At 34.1% G+C, this 15,443-nt stretch overlaps 1 protein-coding gene across 3 annotated transcripts in view; it reads left to right on the forward strand.

Annotated features, from left to right (window-relative positions):
* The window catches only part of muc (dihydrolipoamide S-acetyltransferase muc), a 277,556-nt gene that overhangs the window by 152,300 nt on the left and 109,813 nt on the right, over positions 1-15,443 (forward strand). For all 3 annotated transcript variants that reach the window (XM_090392923.1, XM_090392924.1, XM_090392925.1), the window contains exon 9: positions 990-1,070. In XM_090392923.1, coding sequence (XP_090249049.1) covers positions 990-1,070 — 81 coding nt within the window. The remainder of the gene's footprint in view (positions 1-989; positions 1,071-15,443) is intronic.

Consider the following 15,443-nt stretch of genomic DNA (forward strand, 5'->3'; position numbering starts at 1 on the left):
ACACACACACACACACACACACAGTTGACCCTTGAGCAACACGGGGAATTAGGGGTGCCGACCCCCCCCCCCCCTTGCATTGTTCAAAAATCCATGTATGACTCTTGACTATCCAAAATCTTAACTACTAATAGATAGCCTACTGTTGACCGGAACCCTTACCGATAACAGAAACAGTCAATTAACACGTTTTGTGGTATTCATGTATTATATACTGTATTCTTACAGTAAAGTAAGCTAGAAAAAAGAAAATTTTATTAAAGAAAATCATTAGGAAGTGAAAATGCTTTTACAGTACTGTACTGTATTTATCGATACCATAAGTTTCCATCATCCGTTTACAAGATGAATCATATGTGTCAGTACCTACATCAAATATTGTCTTATATGATGCATATAAGACAATATGAACACTGTAGATGTTATACATATTACTAATTCATGCATTGATAACAAAGAAAGAGCAATATGATTGCTTTATGGTAGCCTAGTGCAATCAATACGATTGCTTTGTGGTAGTCTAGCCTATACACTAATGAATGAATTGTTATAAAATGTTTATTTTATACTAATTAATAACAGTTAATTTTAAGCAGTTATGATTTAATACTGAATCTTTACGTTTGTTTACATTTCTTTCAACTGCAAATGGCCATGTACAGTCTGTAAGTGTTTGCATGTGTAAGTTTTGATAAATTTTAACTTTGTATAATAAATTTTTGTATACTTTATGGTAGTAAATGATAAAATATTTCCATTCGTTACATACCTAACTTTTTCTTAATTTTTTAAATATTTCTAGACTACGTGGTTCGTCTGCGAGTTTTTTTAAATTGTTGCAAATCTCCAAAAAATGCTCTATCTTAAAACAAAAAAAAAAAAAAAAAAAAATGTGTATAAGTGGACCCATGCAGTTCAAACCCACATTCTTTAAAGGTCAACTATCTAATTTACATGATTATTGCCATTAAATTTCTAATTTTTTGCAGGGTCTAGTGACTATAAGTAAAGAAACAAAAATTCTGGCTATGAAGGCCAGAGAAGGAAAACTACAACCACAAGAATTTCAGGTAAATTTATGCTTTAATCTATGAGGAAGTAATTTCCTGTTTTTCAGTCTTAAATTTTGTCCAGACCCATAATAGCTACCATAATTTTCATAACAATAGCAATATCGATAGTAGTAATCATATTATATATGGAACTTCATTCACATTTTGAAAGTTACACATTATTATGGCAATATATATGAACATGTTCAAACATGCCTGGAATGATCTTAATCATATCCAACAAAAGTAGCTTTGTGCACCCATATTACTGTTATTAATCTTTAATGGTATTGTATTGACTTTTCCCCTTTCATTTTAGTTATATGTATAATAGCTTATTTATATATATTTTTACATTTTTTGTATGTTAACATATATAAAATAACACAAGTTGAATGATGATCTTTTTTGATATAGATGATTAGACAAGTATTTTTGAAACATTTTGCTTGTCTGATATGCTGTTCCTTTGAAATAAGGAATGATTATGACACTACTTAGTGATCATAATTTGCACAATTACGATCACTAAGTAGACTTTTATTGTTATATTCATGTTATCTTCTTAATGTTTGGTTGTCTGCAAAATGAAAGCTTGCAATAGATTTACTACTCTTAAATGTCCTCCCCACTTGCAAATTTTTACGAGTTTAAATTTATAAATTTAAATGGTTTAATTGCTAGCAAATGGGCTGTTTATAAAAAGAGAGCTAGCATTTCCCTCTTATAAAACTTAGCATATTCAGTAAAAATAATAAATAATAACATTGAGATTTATAGTTTTATCAGTAGTTACTGTTTCTGCATGAAAATACTTTGCTCAAGGAGTGATAAATGCTTCTTTCTAAACTCCAAGTCTGGCTTAGATACATTGACAATATGTTTGTGGTTTGGACATGATCTCTGGCCTTTCAATTCCTTGAGCCACATCAGTCAACAAAAATGAAGTTGATTTATGTTACAAAATAGAAAGAAGACTAGTTTGCTAGCCTAGTTGTCCAAGTGGATATCATCTCACTGCGTCAGTACTATCTCAGGATTCCTGGTTCTTGAAAGATCTTCAGGACTACAGATGATTTTTCATTAACCAGTCTGAGACCACTTCCTCTTTGTTATACACATGAGGTGATTTGAAAAAAAAAAAATACTGTTTCATTTTCTGAATTTTTTTATGTACCTCTTGTTTTAGATAGATGACAACAAAATAGCAAGCCATTTATGGTATTACATATCTAAAAGATATCTTCCATTCTTGCCAATATCCCCTTGAACAACTAATAGATTATGCCATTCACTTGGCCCGAAATCCTGTCTTAAAATTCCTATATATCCAAAACATCTACAAAGCCGTCAAATGCATCTTTAAATATTTCAATTACAAAATTGTCTTTTCCACTAGAAACAAACTACAAAACTTACTAAAACATAAAATGAAAATAGTCCAGACCAGTGTATTACTATGGTATAATGTAGTTCACAAGTGTAACTGTCAATTAGGTTGTGATACCTGCTATATTGGATCCATTATCCATTCTCTCAGTTCATATTTAATTGAACATTACCAAGATTACATTCCATTACTGAGAAAAAAACACAAACAAAAGCACACCAATAATATCAATAAAAATTCCACTACTGAAATATCATTATATGCAGTACAAAGTTTTTCCACTTGGTTATATTATAAATTAAAGGCACCAAGAATATATTCTTGGTTTAATCCTTCATCCAAGTGTAAGCAAACAAAGATAACTCTTATATAGAGGCTAATGATTTCACATCACCTGCCTTAGTATCCCATAATGCAAAGCACACATCCTTATGGACATGTATAATGCTATGCATTATGTGAAGGGTCACTACCCAGACCAGTTTCAACCTTTGTTGAAGTGAAAAAGTAAAGGGTGCTCATCATAGGCCTAGAGTAGTTAGTATAGAGATGCAAGAGTGCCTGATAGTATTTGGAGAAAGAAAAGACAGATAGATAGTATGAGAGATAGAGAAAAGTGCTAAAGCTCTTTTATATAATCATGTAGCCAAAGGCTATCAGTTTTTTTTTTTTTTTTCCACCATTCTCATGTAGATGAACAATCAAAAGACCAACTGAAATTAAAGCACAAAGATGACTGATACCCAGGTGGTTAGCCTTATCTGAGTTGGCTTTCTCTGCCTCGGAATGCTCTCCAGTCATCCCTTCAATTGACTATAAGAGCACATTGATATCTCCTAGAATGCTTCATTTTAAACAAAAACCATTTGACTGAACAGTAAAATTTCCACAATACGATATTATCAAGCATTTTGATGTCATATTGCTGGGTTTCAAATCCATGTTTCTTTCTAATCTTCCATAAATGGTATTTTAATTCATTAATTATAAAAATCTAAATTTTCTTCCCATTGCTGACAGGTGGCTGGTACTTCAAAAAAATAGCCTGTTCTGTTGTAAGTAATGGAATACCAAACACATTACATAATCTGTTCCAAATATGCAGGGCAAAATGCAGCTGTAGAATTCATGTTCTACTGTTTCCAGTCGGAATCAGATATCACAGATTGGATTTCCAATGTTAAAGTACCTCCATTCGATGGTATCGACTGGAAGGCAGCCTTATGCAATTCTCCAAGCAAGATCCCTCTTATTAGGGTATCCTGGAACATCAATAAGTTATGAAACAAAGTGTTGTCAGTACCCAACTGTGGAAGTTTGCAGCAAAAGATATCAAAGATTTCTTTATACCAAATTGTACTTTTTTTTTAATAAAAAGAATGTCAATGCCAGAGTGTTGTAGTAGTCTTAGAGTTAAGCAAAGAGTGTTGTAGTATTCAGAAACAATCTCAGCTTTTTGACCTTTATAATCATTTACTCCAAACAGGGGAAGATGAAAATCCAAATAACTCAGAAGGTCTGCACATGTGTGATTGGTCTGCAATATTTTATGGATTTTTTAAGCTGTATTGCTTAAATATTAGAATTTTAAGACTGGAAGTCCAAATCCTCCATGCTTCTTTGATAGTTAAAGAAATTCCTTTTTAACTTCTTAGTATTGGCTGGACCAAAAAAATTGCACAGGCTTATGATATAATTGCTTTTCTTCAGCTTCTGTGATGTCTGTAATATTTATTATTGTTAGAACGTACTTTCTACTTTTGAATCCGCCATCTTGTTGTAAAGTTGTTCTTAATAAAATCAATTAATTGCTGGTTGATTACTATTCAAAATATGGGAAATTTATATTTATACTGCACCACCCTATATTTAGATTAGCCTATGTAAAATATTAGAATCAATCTTCAATTAATGTAGCAGTCTCATTAATCATATAGGCCGAATTTAATATTTTACACATAAGGCTCCCGCAAGTTCCGAACTTTTTATGAACGGTGCAATGAAAAAGAATCAGGCACACACAATATTGAAATCAATAAAACAAAACACTTAATTATATGAAAAATATATAAAATTATAACTCCGAAAATAAGATAATACAATTAACTTAGTTCTTCAGGTCAAAGCATTCACATAGAATCAAACATCATATCTTTAGATACTAAATTCATAGTTCTCCTAATAATAAAAATTGTTCGTACAGTTCAAAACTTCAGAATTCCGTAGTAAATAAATTTTCTAGTATCACTCAGTTGCATTCTATAATTTAACACTTAGTCAGCAAGCACTTATTGAATTATTAATGGAGGCAGTTATTACTTCAAGGGGAATTACTTTTAAGCTTCTGACTTGGCTAAACTCAGCAAAACGCCACAGTAAATGTTAGGATATTTGAGACGGAGCTATCACTTAAATCTTCGCACTTAAATAAAATAAAATAGGACTGTTCTTACCGGGATTAATCCTTAGCACATCAGATTCAATGTGAGCACATTTCAAAACTATATTCACTTATTACTCCGAGGCAATACTATTCAAAAGAATTCTTCACGGAGATAACTGAATTATTATTTATCGCACTGCACAAATCTTGACGGACTTGCTATAAGGCAGAATAATTATTCCATGTTTACTACTGCATAGCAAATTGAGCTTTGCATAATCCTTCTTCAAAGCGATATAGGAATACGTAGTAATTCTAGAACTTAGTGAAATTATTCTGAATTTCCTATTAATCTTCCAGTCTTTAGTTAATCCTATTTCAGCACTAAATAGGATTTAGTGCCAAAATAAACTGCCATCGCTGACTTTACTCTCAGCTGCCTATAAGTTTTCTCCTCGTCTCCATAGTGTTCTGAATGCTCCTGCCCCTGAATGTCTTGCCCTTGAGTGTCCTTCTTTACTTTCACCTTCCGTTTATATACATTCCTTCTTCCCGCCTAAACTTGTTCATTCGTCCCACTCATATTAATTCCTTACTTCCAATTACCGCAGCTCACGCCCTAAGCTCGTGCGTTCTATTTTATTTCTGTCTCCATGGCAACAAAATGTAAACATAAGCATTACATAAGATTATACCTTTACACTCAGTAATGAAAAATAATAATAAAAATTATTACAGTTACTTAATTTTTCCTTCACTTTCATTTACAAATATAATAAATAAAACATATATTACAGTTCACATAAGGCACATAAAAGTTACATACATAGAATATCTTATAATATTATTGAAGGAATACAGCAATAAAATAAATGGTATTTACTATAGAGTCCTTTCATTAGCATGACATATATTAAAATTATATAATTAAATAATAACTGATAAAATTCAAGGAAAATACATGAATAATAAATCTTAAGCAAGAGACTAACAAATAATATTTAAACAAGTCTTGCTTAGGATATGGTAGATTATGTTAAATGTGAATGAAGAATAAAACATACAAAATAATTTCATTCACAGTTTAACATTATGTACAATTGAAAAGGAAACATTATGGTTTTCAGTGCTATGGCTTTAGAAGAAAAGGAAAGTTGCCCTATTTTCCAGTTATGTAAGGTTTCAAAGTTCTTGTACTGGCAATATTGAGTAAGTGGAGAAGGGAATTCCAAGTATAATGCGGGGTTCTCTCTCTCTCTTAGGGGTTAGTCCAAAAGGAATGGTTCCAAGATCCCACTTTCCAAAAACTTTTAATTTTATCTTGTCTGCATTAGTAGTTATCCACTGATCTTGCTGAATTTTTCCAAAATACCAAAAAAATAGATATATATGGAATCATTATCCTTCAAAGTACCCACTACATCGTCGGCATATGCTGATACCTTATTTTCCTTGAAGGAACTGTTATTCCTCGCACAGCATGTGTATTTGTCTTCTTGCAAGAAAGGTTCAAGAACCACTGCAAAAAGCAGTAGATTGAGAGGGCAACCTTGCTTGACTCCTTTTTGAATTTTGACCGGGTCTGACAGGAACCCATTAACTAGGAGGCAGGTAGTTGAATTGGCATATGCTCATTTGGTAATGAATAGCTTTTTTATCTACACCAATTTGCTGGAGGATGCAGAACAGAAAGGGATGCCGGGCATTATCAAATGCTTGAGTAAGGTCTACTGATAGCACTGCCATCGACTGCTTTTTCATATTAACTAAGCGGATTAGATCACATAGCAGAAACAGATTCAATTCTACTGCTATTTTACCTGTGTGCTTTTAATTATGTATCTCATTTCCACTTTGAGCCTGTTATTGATAATGCAGAAAAATATCTTGTAGTCAGTATTAGGTAGAGAAATAGTTCTCCAGCTGCTGAATAAAGTGTGATCTCTATTATGTTTTGGAATGAGGATGGAATGAATGTATGCTACAAATTCACATTTGTAGCATACATTCATTACATATTGGTAATGAATAGCAGCTTTATTATCTACACCAATTTGCTGGAGGATGTGGAACAGAAAGGGATGCCGGGCATTATCAAATGCTTGAGTAAAGTCGATGGCAGTGCTATCAGTAGATAGCACTGCCATCGACTGCTTTTTCGTATTAACTAAGCAGATTAGATCACATAGCAGAAACAGATTCAATTCTACTGCTCGGCCTGTAACTCCATACACCTGTGTGCTTTTAATTATGTATCTCATTTCCACGTTGAGCTTGTTATTGATAATGCAGAAAAATATCTTGTAGTCAGTATTAGATAGAGAAATATGTCTCCAGCTGCTGATTAAAGTGTGATCTCTATTAGGTTTTGGAATGAGGACAGTATGCTACAAATTCACTTGGTACTTGCTGACTGACGAGAGAAAAGCATTAAATAGTATAACTAGAATGGGAAGAATAAAATCCCAGGTTTCACAGTAAAGTTCTATCCCTAGACTATCAGTTCCTGGGGATTTTCTTGTCTGGCATTCTTTATAGGCTTTGATAACTTCAGATGTTCTAATGGGTCTGTCAAGCCCATAATGGATATGAACAGAAACCAATTAATGTTCCAAGAGTTATAATTTCTGACAGCAAATAAGGATCTAAAATTAGAGGACACATTGCCAAAATTGTGAGGACAACACAATGTATTCTAGCATTGATGCAGAAGACACTGACTTGTAGAAGTAAGTAGATTCTGGTTCCATTGATTATGTCACATATTTACTACTGTGTGCAGATTTGGTCACCTAGCTTTCAAAAGGATGAAGAAATGTTGGAAAGGACTCAAAGAAGATTGACTTAGGTAGTTTCTGATCTCTGGAATATTGAATATGAAGAAAGATTGAGATGAGTGGAGTTTAGTGGATAGGAGGAAGAGAGGCAATATGATAGAGATGTACAAGTTGGTAAGGGATTGTTATATGATTCACTTTGAAGAGGGATTTCATAAAATAGTGGGAGATGGGGGAAGAACATGAGATCATCCCTGGAAGCTGTATAAGGAGGATGTGAGCAAGGGTTGCATGGAGAGTTGTGAATGATTGGAATGCATTTCCTGAGATCGTGGTGCCTGCAAAGAATTTGAATGTGTTTAATGTGCTGCATGTATGAGAAAGGACCTCCTAGATAAGTCTTTGACTCCGTGGGGTCTTAGGATGTTCAAAGTTTATTTTTCACTTGGTTAGAGTATAATAAAATTAGTTTAATCCTTTATCCACGTGTGAGCAAACAAAGTTTGCGCCTGAAAGTATCTTCAGGACTGGGGTAAGGTGGTACAACACCAGGGCAGCTCGTTGCAAAGGTGGAGCAAGCTACCAACACTCCTATCTCAGTATCTCCTATAATGCAAAACACATCTCCTTGCGGATATGTCTAATGTTGTGCATTAAGGGAAGAGCCACTACCCAGACTAGTTTCGACCTTTATTGAGGTCTCTTCAGTGGGAGCCAGGCCCATGTGGAGATAGCAGGCAGAAACATTAGCAGGTCATCTCTACCTATGGTGTTGTACCACCTTACCCCAGTCCTGAAGATACTTTCGGGTGCAAACTTTGTTTACTCATGCTTGGATAAAGGATTAAAGTAATTTTATTATATTCTAACCAAGTGAAAAATAAACTTTGAACATCTTTCTCTAATCCAGAGTAAGTTATTAAAAAAGGGTGGCACACCATTTGGCAACTCCTATAGGTAGAGATGACCTGCTAATGTTTCTGCCTGGTATCTCCACATGGGCCTGGCTCCCACTGAAGAGACCTCAGTAAAGATTGAAACCAGTCTGGGTAGTGGCCCTTCCTTTAATGCATAGCAGTATACATCTCCGCAAGGAGATGTGCTTTGCATTATGGGAGATACTGAGACAAGGAGTGATGAGAGCTTAGTCCACCTTAGCTTGGAGTTGCCACTACCTTACCTCAGTCCTGAAGATATTTTCAGGCAAAAACTTTGTTTGCTTACACTTGGATAAAGGATTAAACTAAATTTATTAAAGATAGGACTATGTTTTAGTTTTATTCAAATTGACTTCACCCCACTTTAGAATGGCAAAGATATCAGTGTTGGAAACATTTGTTATGGATGATTACTGGAATGTAATTCTTACATTTTATGTATTAAAGGCTTTTTAATTTTGTTTTTACAAAATGCAAATGTAAATTAATGTAAATTAATTCAAAATGAACCAGAAGGAGGTGAATATATGGGCACATTGACCTTGCATGTCTCCTATAAGGTTCGGCTAGGGGAAACTTGTAGTATGGCGGTGAGTGTATTCCCGCAAGCTCTCTGCTCAATTATCACACGAAACTTTTATAGTTTCCGTATTCGACTTTGTTGTTGGATTTAATATCCACTTAATTTATATAATTTTGTATCGCTGAAGTGAAGCCTTTTGGCTCTTTATTTTAGTGTAAAATAAGTTTTTTGAGATTAAAAAAAAAAAAAGAAAAAGTTTTTTTTTTTATATTTGCTGAAGTAAGTGAAATTCTTGAACTTGAGAACAGTTAACACCTTCTGTTAGAGTCTCTTGTGAAATATGGAACTTTCCTGACATTAATTTCATGTTGCTCCTATAATAATAGAAATTACAAAGATTATAGTGTGATGGAGTGACTGCTGCTTACCAACCAAAGGCAAATTTACATTATATAAGGGTTGTTAAAAAAGACATATTTGGTAGTGCAGTTTCTTGAAGGTAGAAAGATGACAGGATATTTAGAGCTGAAGTTGAAACATAATATGAGAAAAGTGTTGAGAATGAAGCTCAGTTACATGAATTTAAATACATACATTGAATAGTCAGAATAGAAACATTAATCATCATCATCATCATCAAATTCCTGGCATGTACCCTCAAGGGGTGTACAGGATATGATAGTACTACTACATGAAAAATTTACATCATTACTAACTTCCTATCTACAATTTTCCTCCAAATCAGTCTGTTACTTGTCAAGACTCCAATATTATCATTATCAGATCTTATATTTCTATCGTCTAAGGCACATTGTACCGTATCAATCCACCTATATCTTGGTCTTCCTCTGAGTCGTTTTCCTGACAACCTGGCAGAGAACACTTGTTTTGCTAATCTTTCCTCGTCCATTCTGTTTAAGTGACCATACCACCTGAGATTAGCTCCGCTAACGCATTCCTGGATGCAGACAATTGCGAGTTCTTTCCTAAAAATAAATAAAAAATTAATGTGTTATCCTGATTAAACTTTCCCAAATTTTTGATACAGATATACAGTCATTACGATTCAAGTTAGGATGTTGAAGTAAGGGCTCCACACTTTCTTTAAATAAATGTTCAAATTTATAGCAACATCTGTGTAGGAGGCGAGTCTTGGACCAAAGGATGTTGTGACATGTTTCTATTCTGTGCTGAGCTAATCCAGGTTTCTCGGGTTTGTTGTGTTGAATGGATGATTGATGCTCTTGAATTCTTTTTTCTATAGAGCGTCCAGTTTGTCCAAAGTAAGAAAGATTAAGAGTTACAAGGAACTTGATACACACCAGGTAGAGACATAGTTGTGCGTTTATCTTTAGAAGAAGGAAAATGGGTGGATAATTTGTTAATAGGTGTATAAGTGGCTGTTAAATCATATTTCTTCAGATTTCTTGAAATTGGTTCTGAAATCCCAGAAATGTAAGGAATTGGAACTCGATGTATTGAATTTTTGCTGTTTTGTGTTGTAAGAATCGAAAAGGTGTTGTGTACTCTTTTCGGAGAAGCCATTTCGTTTCATGTGATGTGTGATAGTCGAAAGTTCTTTCTGTAATAAATGAGAAGTTGAACAATTAATTTTGGCTCGTAAGATTAAACATTTTATGATTCCTGTTTTTTGACAAGGATGATGGGCAGATTCTTTGAGAATATAACGACCTATGAAAGTTGGTTTTCTGTAAACTGTTGTTGTAAGAATACCTGAAGGTGAACGGATAACACATTAATTTTTTTTTTATTATTATTATTTTTTAAATTTCCTATATTAGTCTGATGTTATTTAAGATTATTACATGAATTTCTGAATTAATATCTTTAATTTAATCATGACCCTGTGAAAAAAATGTTTACTCTTTTAATACTTAGTGATATGACATCACGCTGCTCTTTCTATTTGTGAATGATCAATTGTTCTTATTCCACCTTGTTTTTTAAAACTATTCCTATGTAGCCACTGAAGATGGTCTGTAATATTCAGACTGAAATATTTGGCAAATTAAATAATATTCTTGTGTAAACGTGTATATATTTTATAATCCTAATGTCACAAGTATCTTTAAAGAATCAAATTTTATTCCTTCACAGGGTAAAACTTCACAAAAAAAAAGTAAATTAGGTAAACTTTCAGTAACTTAAGGTAAGTTGCGCGCGAGGATCATCTTTCTGAAAAAATGCCATGACAACAAGATTATTCCTAATTTCGCTAAGATTAAAGAAACCATTAAATCTCTTGGAGCTCATAATATTTACAGGAACACCAGTTTATCTTTAATCCGTAATCAACTCAGAGCAACTAAACATGATCTTGTTGTTAACATTCATCAAGTTTCTGATCTCCGTACCTATATCTCCACAAACTTAGAACCACATCTTTCAAACATTGTTCTGAATGTGGCTAAACGCTCTTTACAATGTTCGTATAAAAAACAGAATCAACATCTAAACCGCAAATATGATGTTCTTGTTTCTAGACAAATCAAGCTGTTCCAAGTTCCTGATAATTGGATCGTCAACGTATCCAGTCGCACTTTAACTAATAGTGAAACACTCATCCTCTCAAAAAGACATGAATTCTCTATAGTCCATAAAAAGATTCCATATCTAGATTTCCTAGTTAACATCGAACGGAACCTAATTCATCTTTCAAGTGAAAAAGCTAATGCTTTCCACCTAGAAGTTGTATTTTTGCTACTTAAAGCTAAGCTTCCTCCTCAGAACATATCTCCTTCTGAAAAGAAAGTGCTACATTCCTTAAGAAGCAACAGTCACCTCATCATTACTAAAGCTGACAAGGAGAAAGCGAAAGTAATTATGGACTCTTCAAACTATAGAAGAAAACTTTCCCTTCTACTTCGAGATCGCTCAACATACCAGGAACTCGATTATGATCCAACCAACAGACAACTGAAGAAATTAAACTCCCTGCTAGATGAGGTCATAAGTTTGGATGTAGATATGATTGAAAGGCAAAAAACACATTTTGCAAGGCCTCCTAGGTTTTATGGTCTACCTAAAATACATAAGACAGATATTCCTCTTCACCTTATAGTGGATTGTATTGAATTCTCCTACTTATCGCATAGCCAAATATCTAGCTAAATCATTGAAATCACACATAGGCAACTCACACTATTTTTTGAAAACTCTTCGGATTTCTTAAATAAATTGAAAAATATCGCATTACAACCTACAGATCATATGGTTAGCTTTGTGGAGGCCTTACTTCAACGTCCTAACTTAAATCGTAATGACTGTATATCTGTATCAAAAATTTGGGAAACTTTAATCAGGATAACACATTAATTTTTTTTTTTAATTTAATTTTTTTTTTTTTAATTTCCTATATTAGTATAAGGTTATTTAAGATTATTACATGAATTTCTGAATTATACAAAAATATTTTGGGACAATTTAGAGATAAGAGCAAAGCTAATAATAATGGCAAATGCCTGTTGGATTTCTGCTCAGGACATGGACCGGTTATTACTAACACCATCATCATCATCAAATTCCTGCCATGTACCCTCAAGGGGTGTACAGGATATGACAGTACTACATGAAAAAATTACATCATTACTAACTTCCTATCTACAATTTTCCTCCAAATCAGTCTGTTACTTGTCAAGACTGCAACATTATCAGATCTTATATTTCTATCGTCTAAGGCACTTTGTACCGTATCAATCCACCTATATCTTGGTCATCCTCTGGGTCGTTTTCCTACCAACATGGCAGAGAACACTTGTTTGGCTAATCTTTCCTCTCCCTTTTTTTTAAGTGACCATACCATCTGAGATTAGCTCTGCTAACGCATTCCTGGATGCTGACAATGTCAAGTTCTTTCCTAATGTCCTCATATTTAATATGATATTGCCATTGATGCCATCTGTTCACGCCTCTAATCTTTCTCAGGACTCTCATATCTGCGGTCTCTAGTCTTTGGTCCAGTGTTTTACTTCTGACCCAGCTCTCAGATCCATAAGTTAAAATTGGTTTGAACACAGTTTTGTACACCGCTAATTTAGTGTTCCGACTAATTTCTTTCTTATTCCATATGAATTTATTCAATTGACTTCCCACGATACCAGCTTTGCTGATTCTGTTGTCTATTTCTATATTTAGTTTACCATCTTCACTAAAAATCGTGCCTAATTAGCTAAAATCTTTTACTATCTATATGTTCTATAGGTTCTCCATTCACAATGCAGTTGATATTTTCAATGCTTCTGCCTGTTTTCATTGTCTCTCTTGTTATTGCTGACCTTCATACCATATCTATTACAACAGCTATTCAATTTAGTCAGAGAATCTTGCAGACTTGTAGCGGATTTATTTAGAAGTATAACATCATCCGCATAAAGCAAAGAGCTGACATTAACATCTCCAATTTTGATATCAGATTTAATACCACATTCCTTCATAATGTGATCCATATAGATAATGAATAACAGAGGGGATAATGTACATCCTTGTCTCACACCAGATTTAACATTAAACCATCTTCCTGTACTTCCTTCAATTCTAACTGCTGACTCACAACTCAAATAAAGACTAAGTATTGCTTGATATAATGCCCCATTGACACCATATAACTGCAGCGTATTGAATACCTTCTCTCTTGGCACCTTGTCATATGCCTTTTCCAAATCGACAAAACTTAAATACAGATCTTTGTTATATTCCCATGCTTTCTCGACTATTTGTCGTAAAGTGAAGATCTGATCCTGATAGTCTCTATTTGGCCTGAATCCAGCTTGTTCTTCACCAAGCTATTCTTCCACAATTCTTCTCAACCGTTTCTCAAGTATACATGCATAGATCTTGCCAGGAACGCTCAGTAGGGAAATACCTCTGTAATTCTCACATTCAGTTTTATTTCCCTTTTCATATATGGGTACTATGAGAGCTCTACTCCAATCATCGGGAATTCGTCCCTCTGTCCAGGCTTTCTGAACTATGCAGTGCAGCCACTGTAAGACTCTTATACCACCATACTTCAGCATTTCTGGTCGAATATCATCTACTCCTGCTGCCTTTCCACATTTCAAGCCTTTGATGGCTTTTTCTACTTCAAGTATGGATATGAATTCCTGACTGCATGCCTGGTCAGTGTTTTTTATCACTGTGCTGTCATCACTGCTTGTTTCATTTAGCAGTTTTTCAAAGTAATTACTCCATACTTCAAGGATATCTTTTTCTCCTGTTTTCATGTCACCTTTATCAACTCTAATTCCTTTTACAGCACTCTTTCCTCCATTCCTAAGCTTCTTCAACAACCTCCAGAATATTTTGCCACCTTCTTGATATTTATTTTCTATATTCTTACCAAAGTCCTCCCATGACTTTTGTTTAGCTAGTTTTACACACTGTTTAGCTTTCTTACATTTGTCTCTGTATTCTGTAAGAGTAAAAGCTGACTTATTTGCCAGGAACTTTTGATATGCTTTCTTCTTTTCCTTCACTGCCTCTTTAACTTCCTGTGTCCACCAGGGAGTTCTGATTTATTTATCCTTGCACACAACCTCACCACATGCCTCTCTGGCAGAGTCAATCAATGTTTCCTTCAGAGTTTGCCACTGAATCTCCAAGGTTTGATTCCTGTTCTCAAACTCCTTCATTTTCTTTTCAATAATATTTCTGTATTTTAGTCTACAGTTCACATCTGAGAGCTGCTCAACTTTTATTCGTTTTAAAACTTTCTTATATGTCATTCTTTTCAATATGAAATTCAATTTTATCCTGCTCAAGACTAAATAGTGATCACTTCCAATTTCAAATCCTCTGTACACTCTAGTGTCCTGCACCACGGAGAAAACATCACTATCAACAATAACATAGTCAATGAGACTTTTCTTATTCCTAGCTTCTTCTCTCCATGTGAATTTGTGCACATTTTTATGTTGGAACATGGTGTTAGTAATAACCAGTCCATGTTCTGAGCAGAAATCCAACAGATATTTGCCATTATTATTAGCTTTGCTCTTTTCTCCAAATTTTCCCAAAATATTTTTGTGTGTCTCACAATCATTTCCTACTCTACTATTTAGATCCCCAACAAGGACCAACTTTTCCTTTTTCATTGTGTCAGTTGCTTTTTCTAAAGCTGCAAAAAATTCCTCCACTGCTACCTTAGTAGAACCTTCTGTGGGACCATAGGCACAAATAAGTCTCATTGTCCAGTTCCCCATTCTCATATTTGCCCACATTACTCTACTTGAGACTGACTGCCATTCAAGAAGATTAGCCTCGTATTTTGTGTTGAATACTATGGCCACTCCTTCTTTTCCTTGATTGTCATTGCCTGAATATAACATTTTGTATTTATTGCTCAGAAAGATCTCACCAGT

The sequence above is a fragment of the Typopeltis vanoorti genome, chromosome 5, assembly GCF_054136105.1.
Source record: "Typopeltis vanoorti isolate ZY-2024b chromosome 5, IOZ_Tvanoo_1.0, whole genome shotgun sequence".
Taxonomy (NCBI): Eukaryota; Metazoa; Arthropoda; class Arachnida; order Uropygi; family Thelyphonidae; genus Typopeltis; species Typopeltis vanoorti.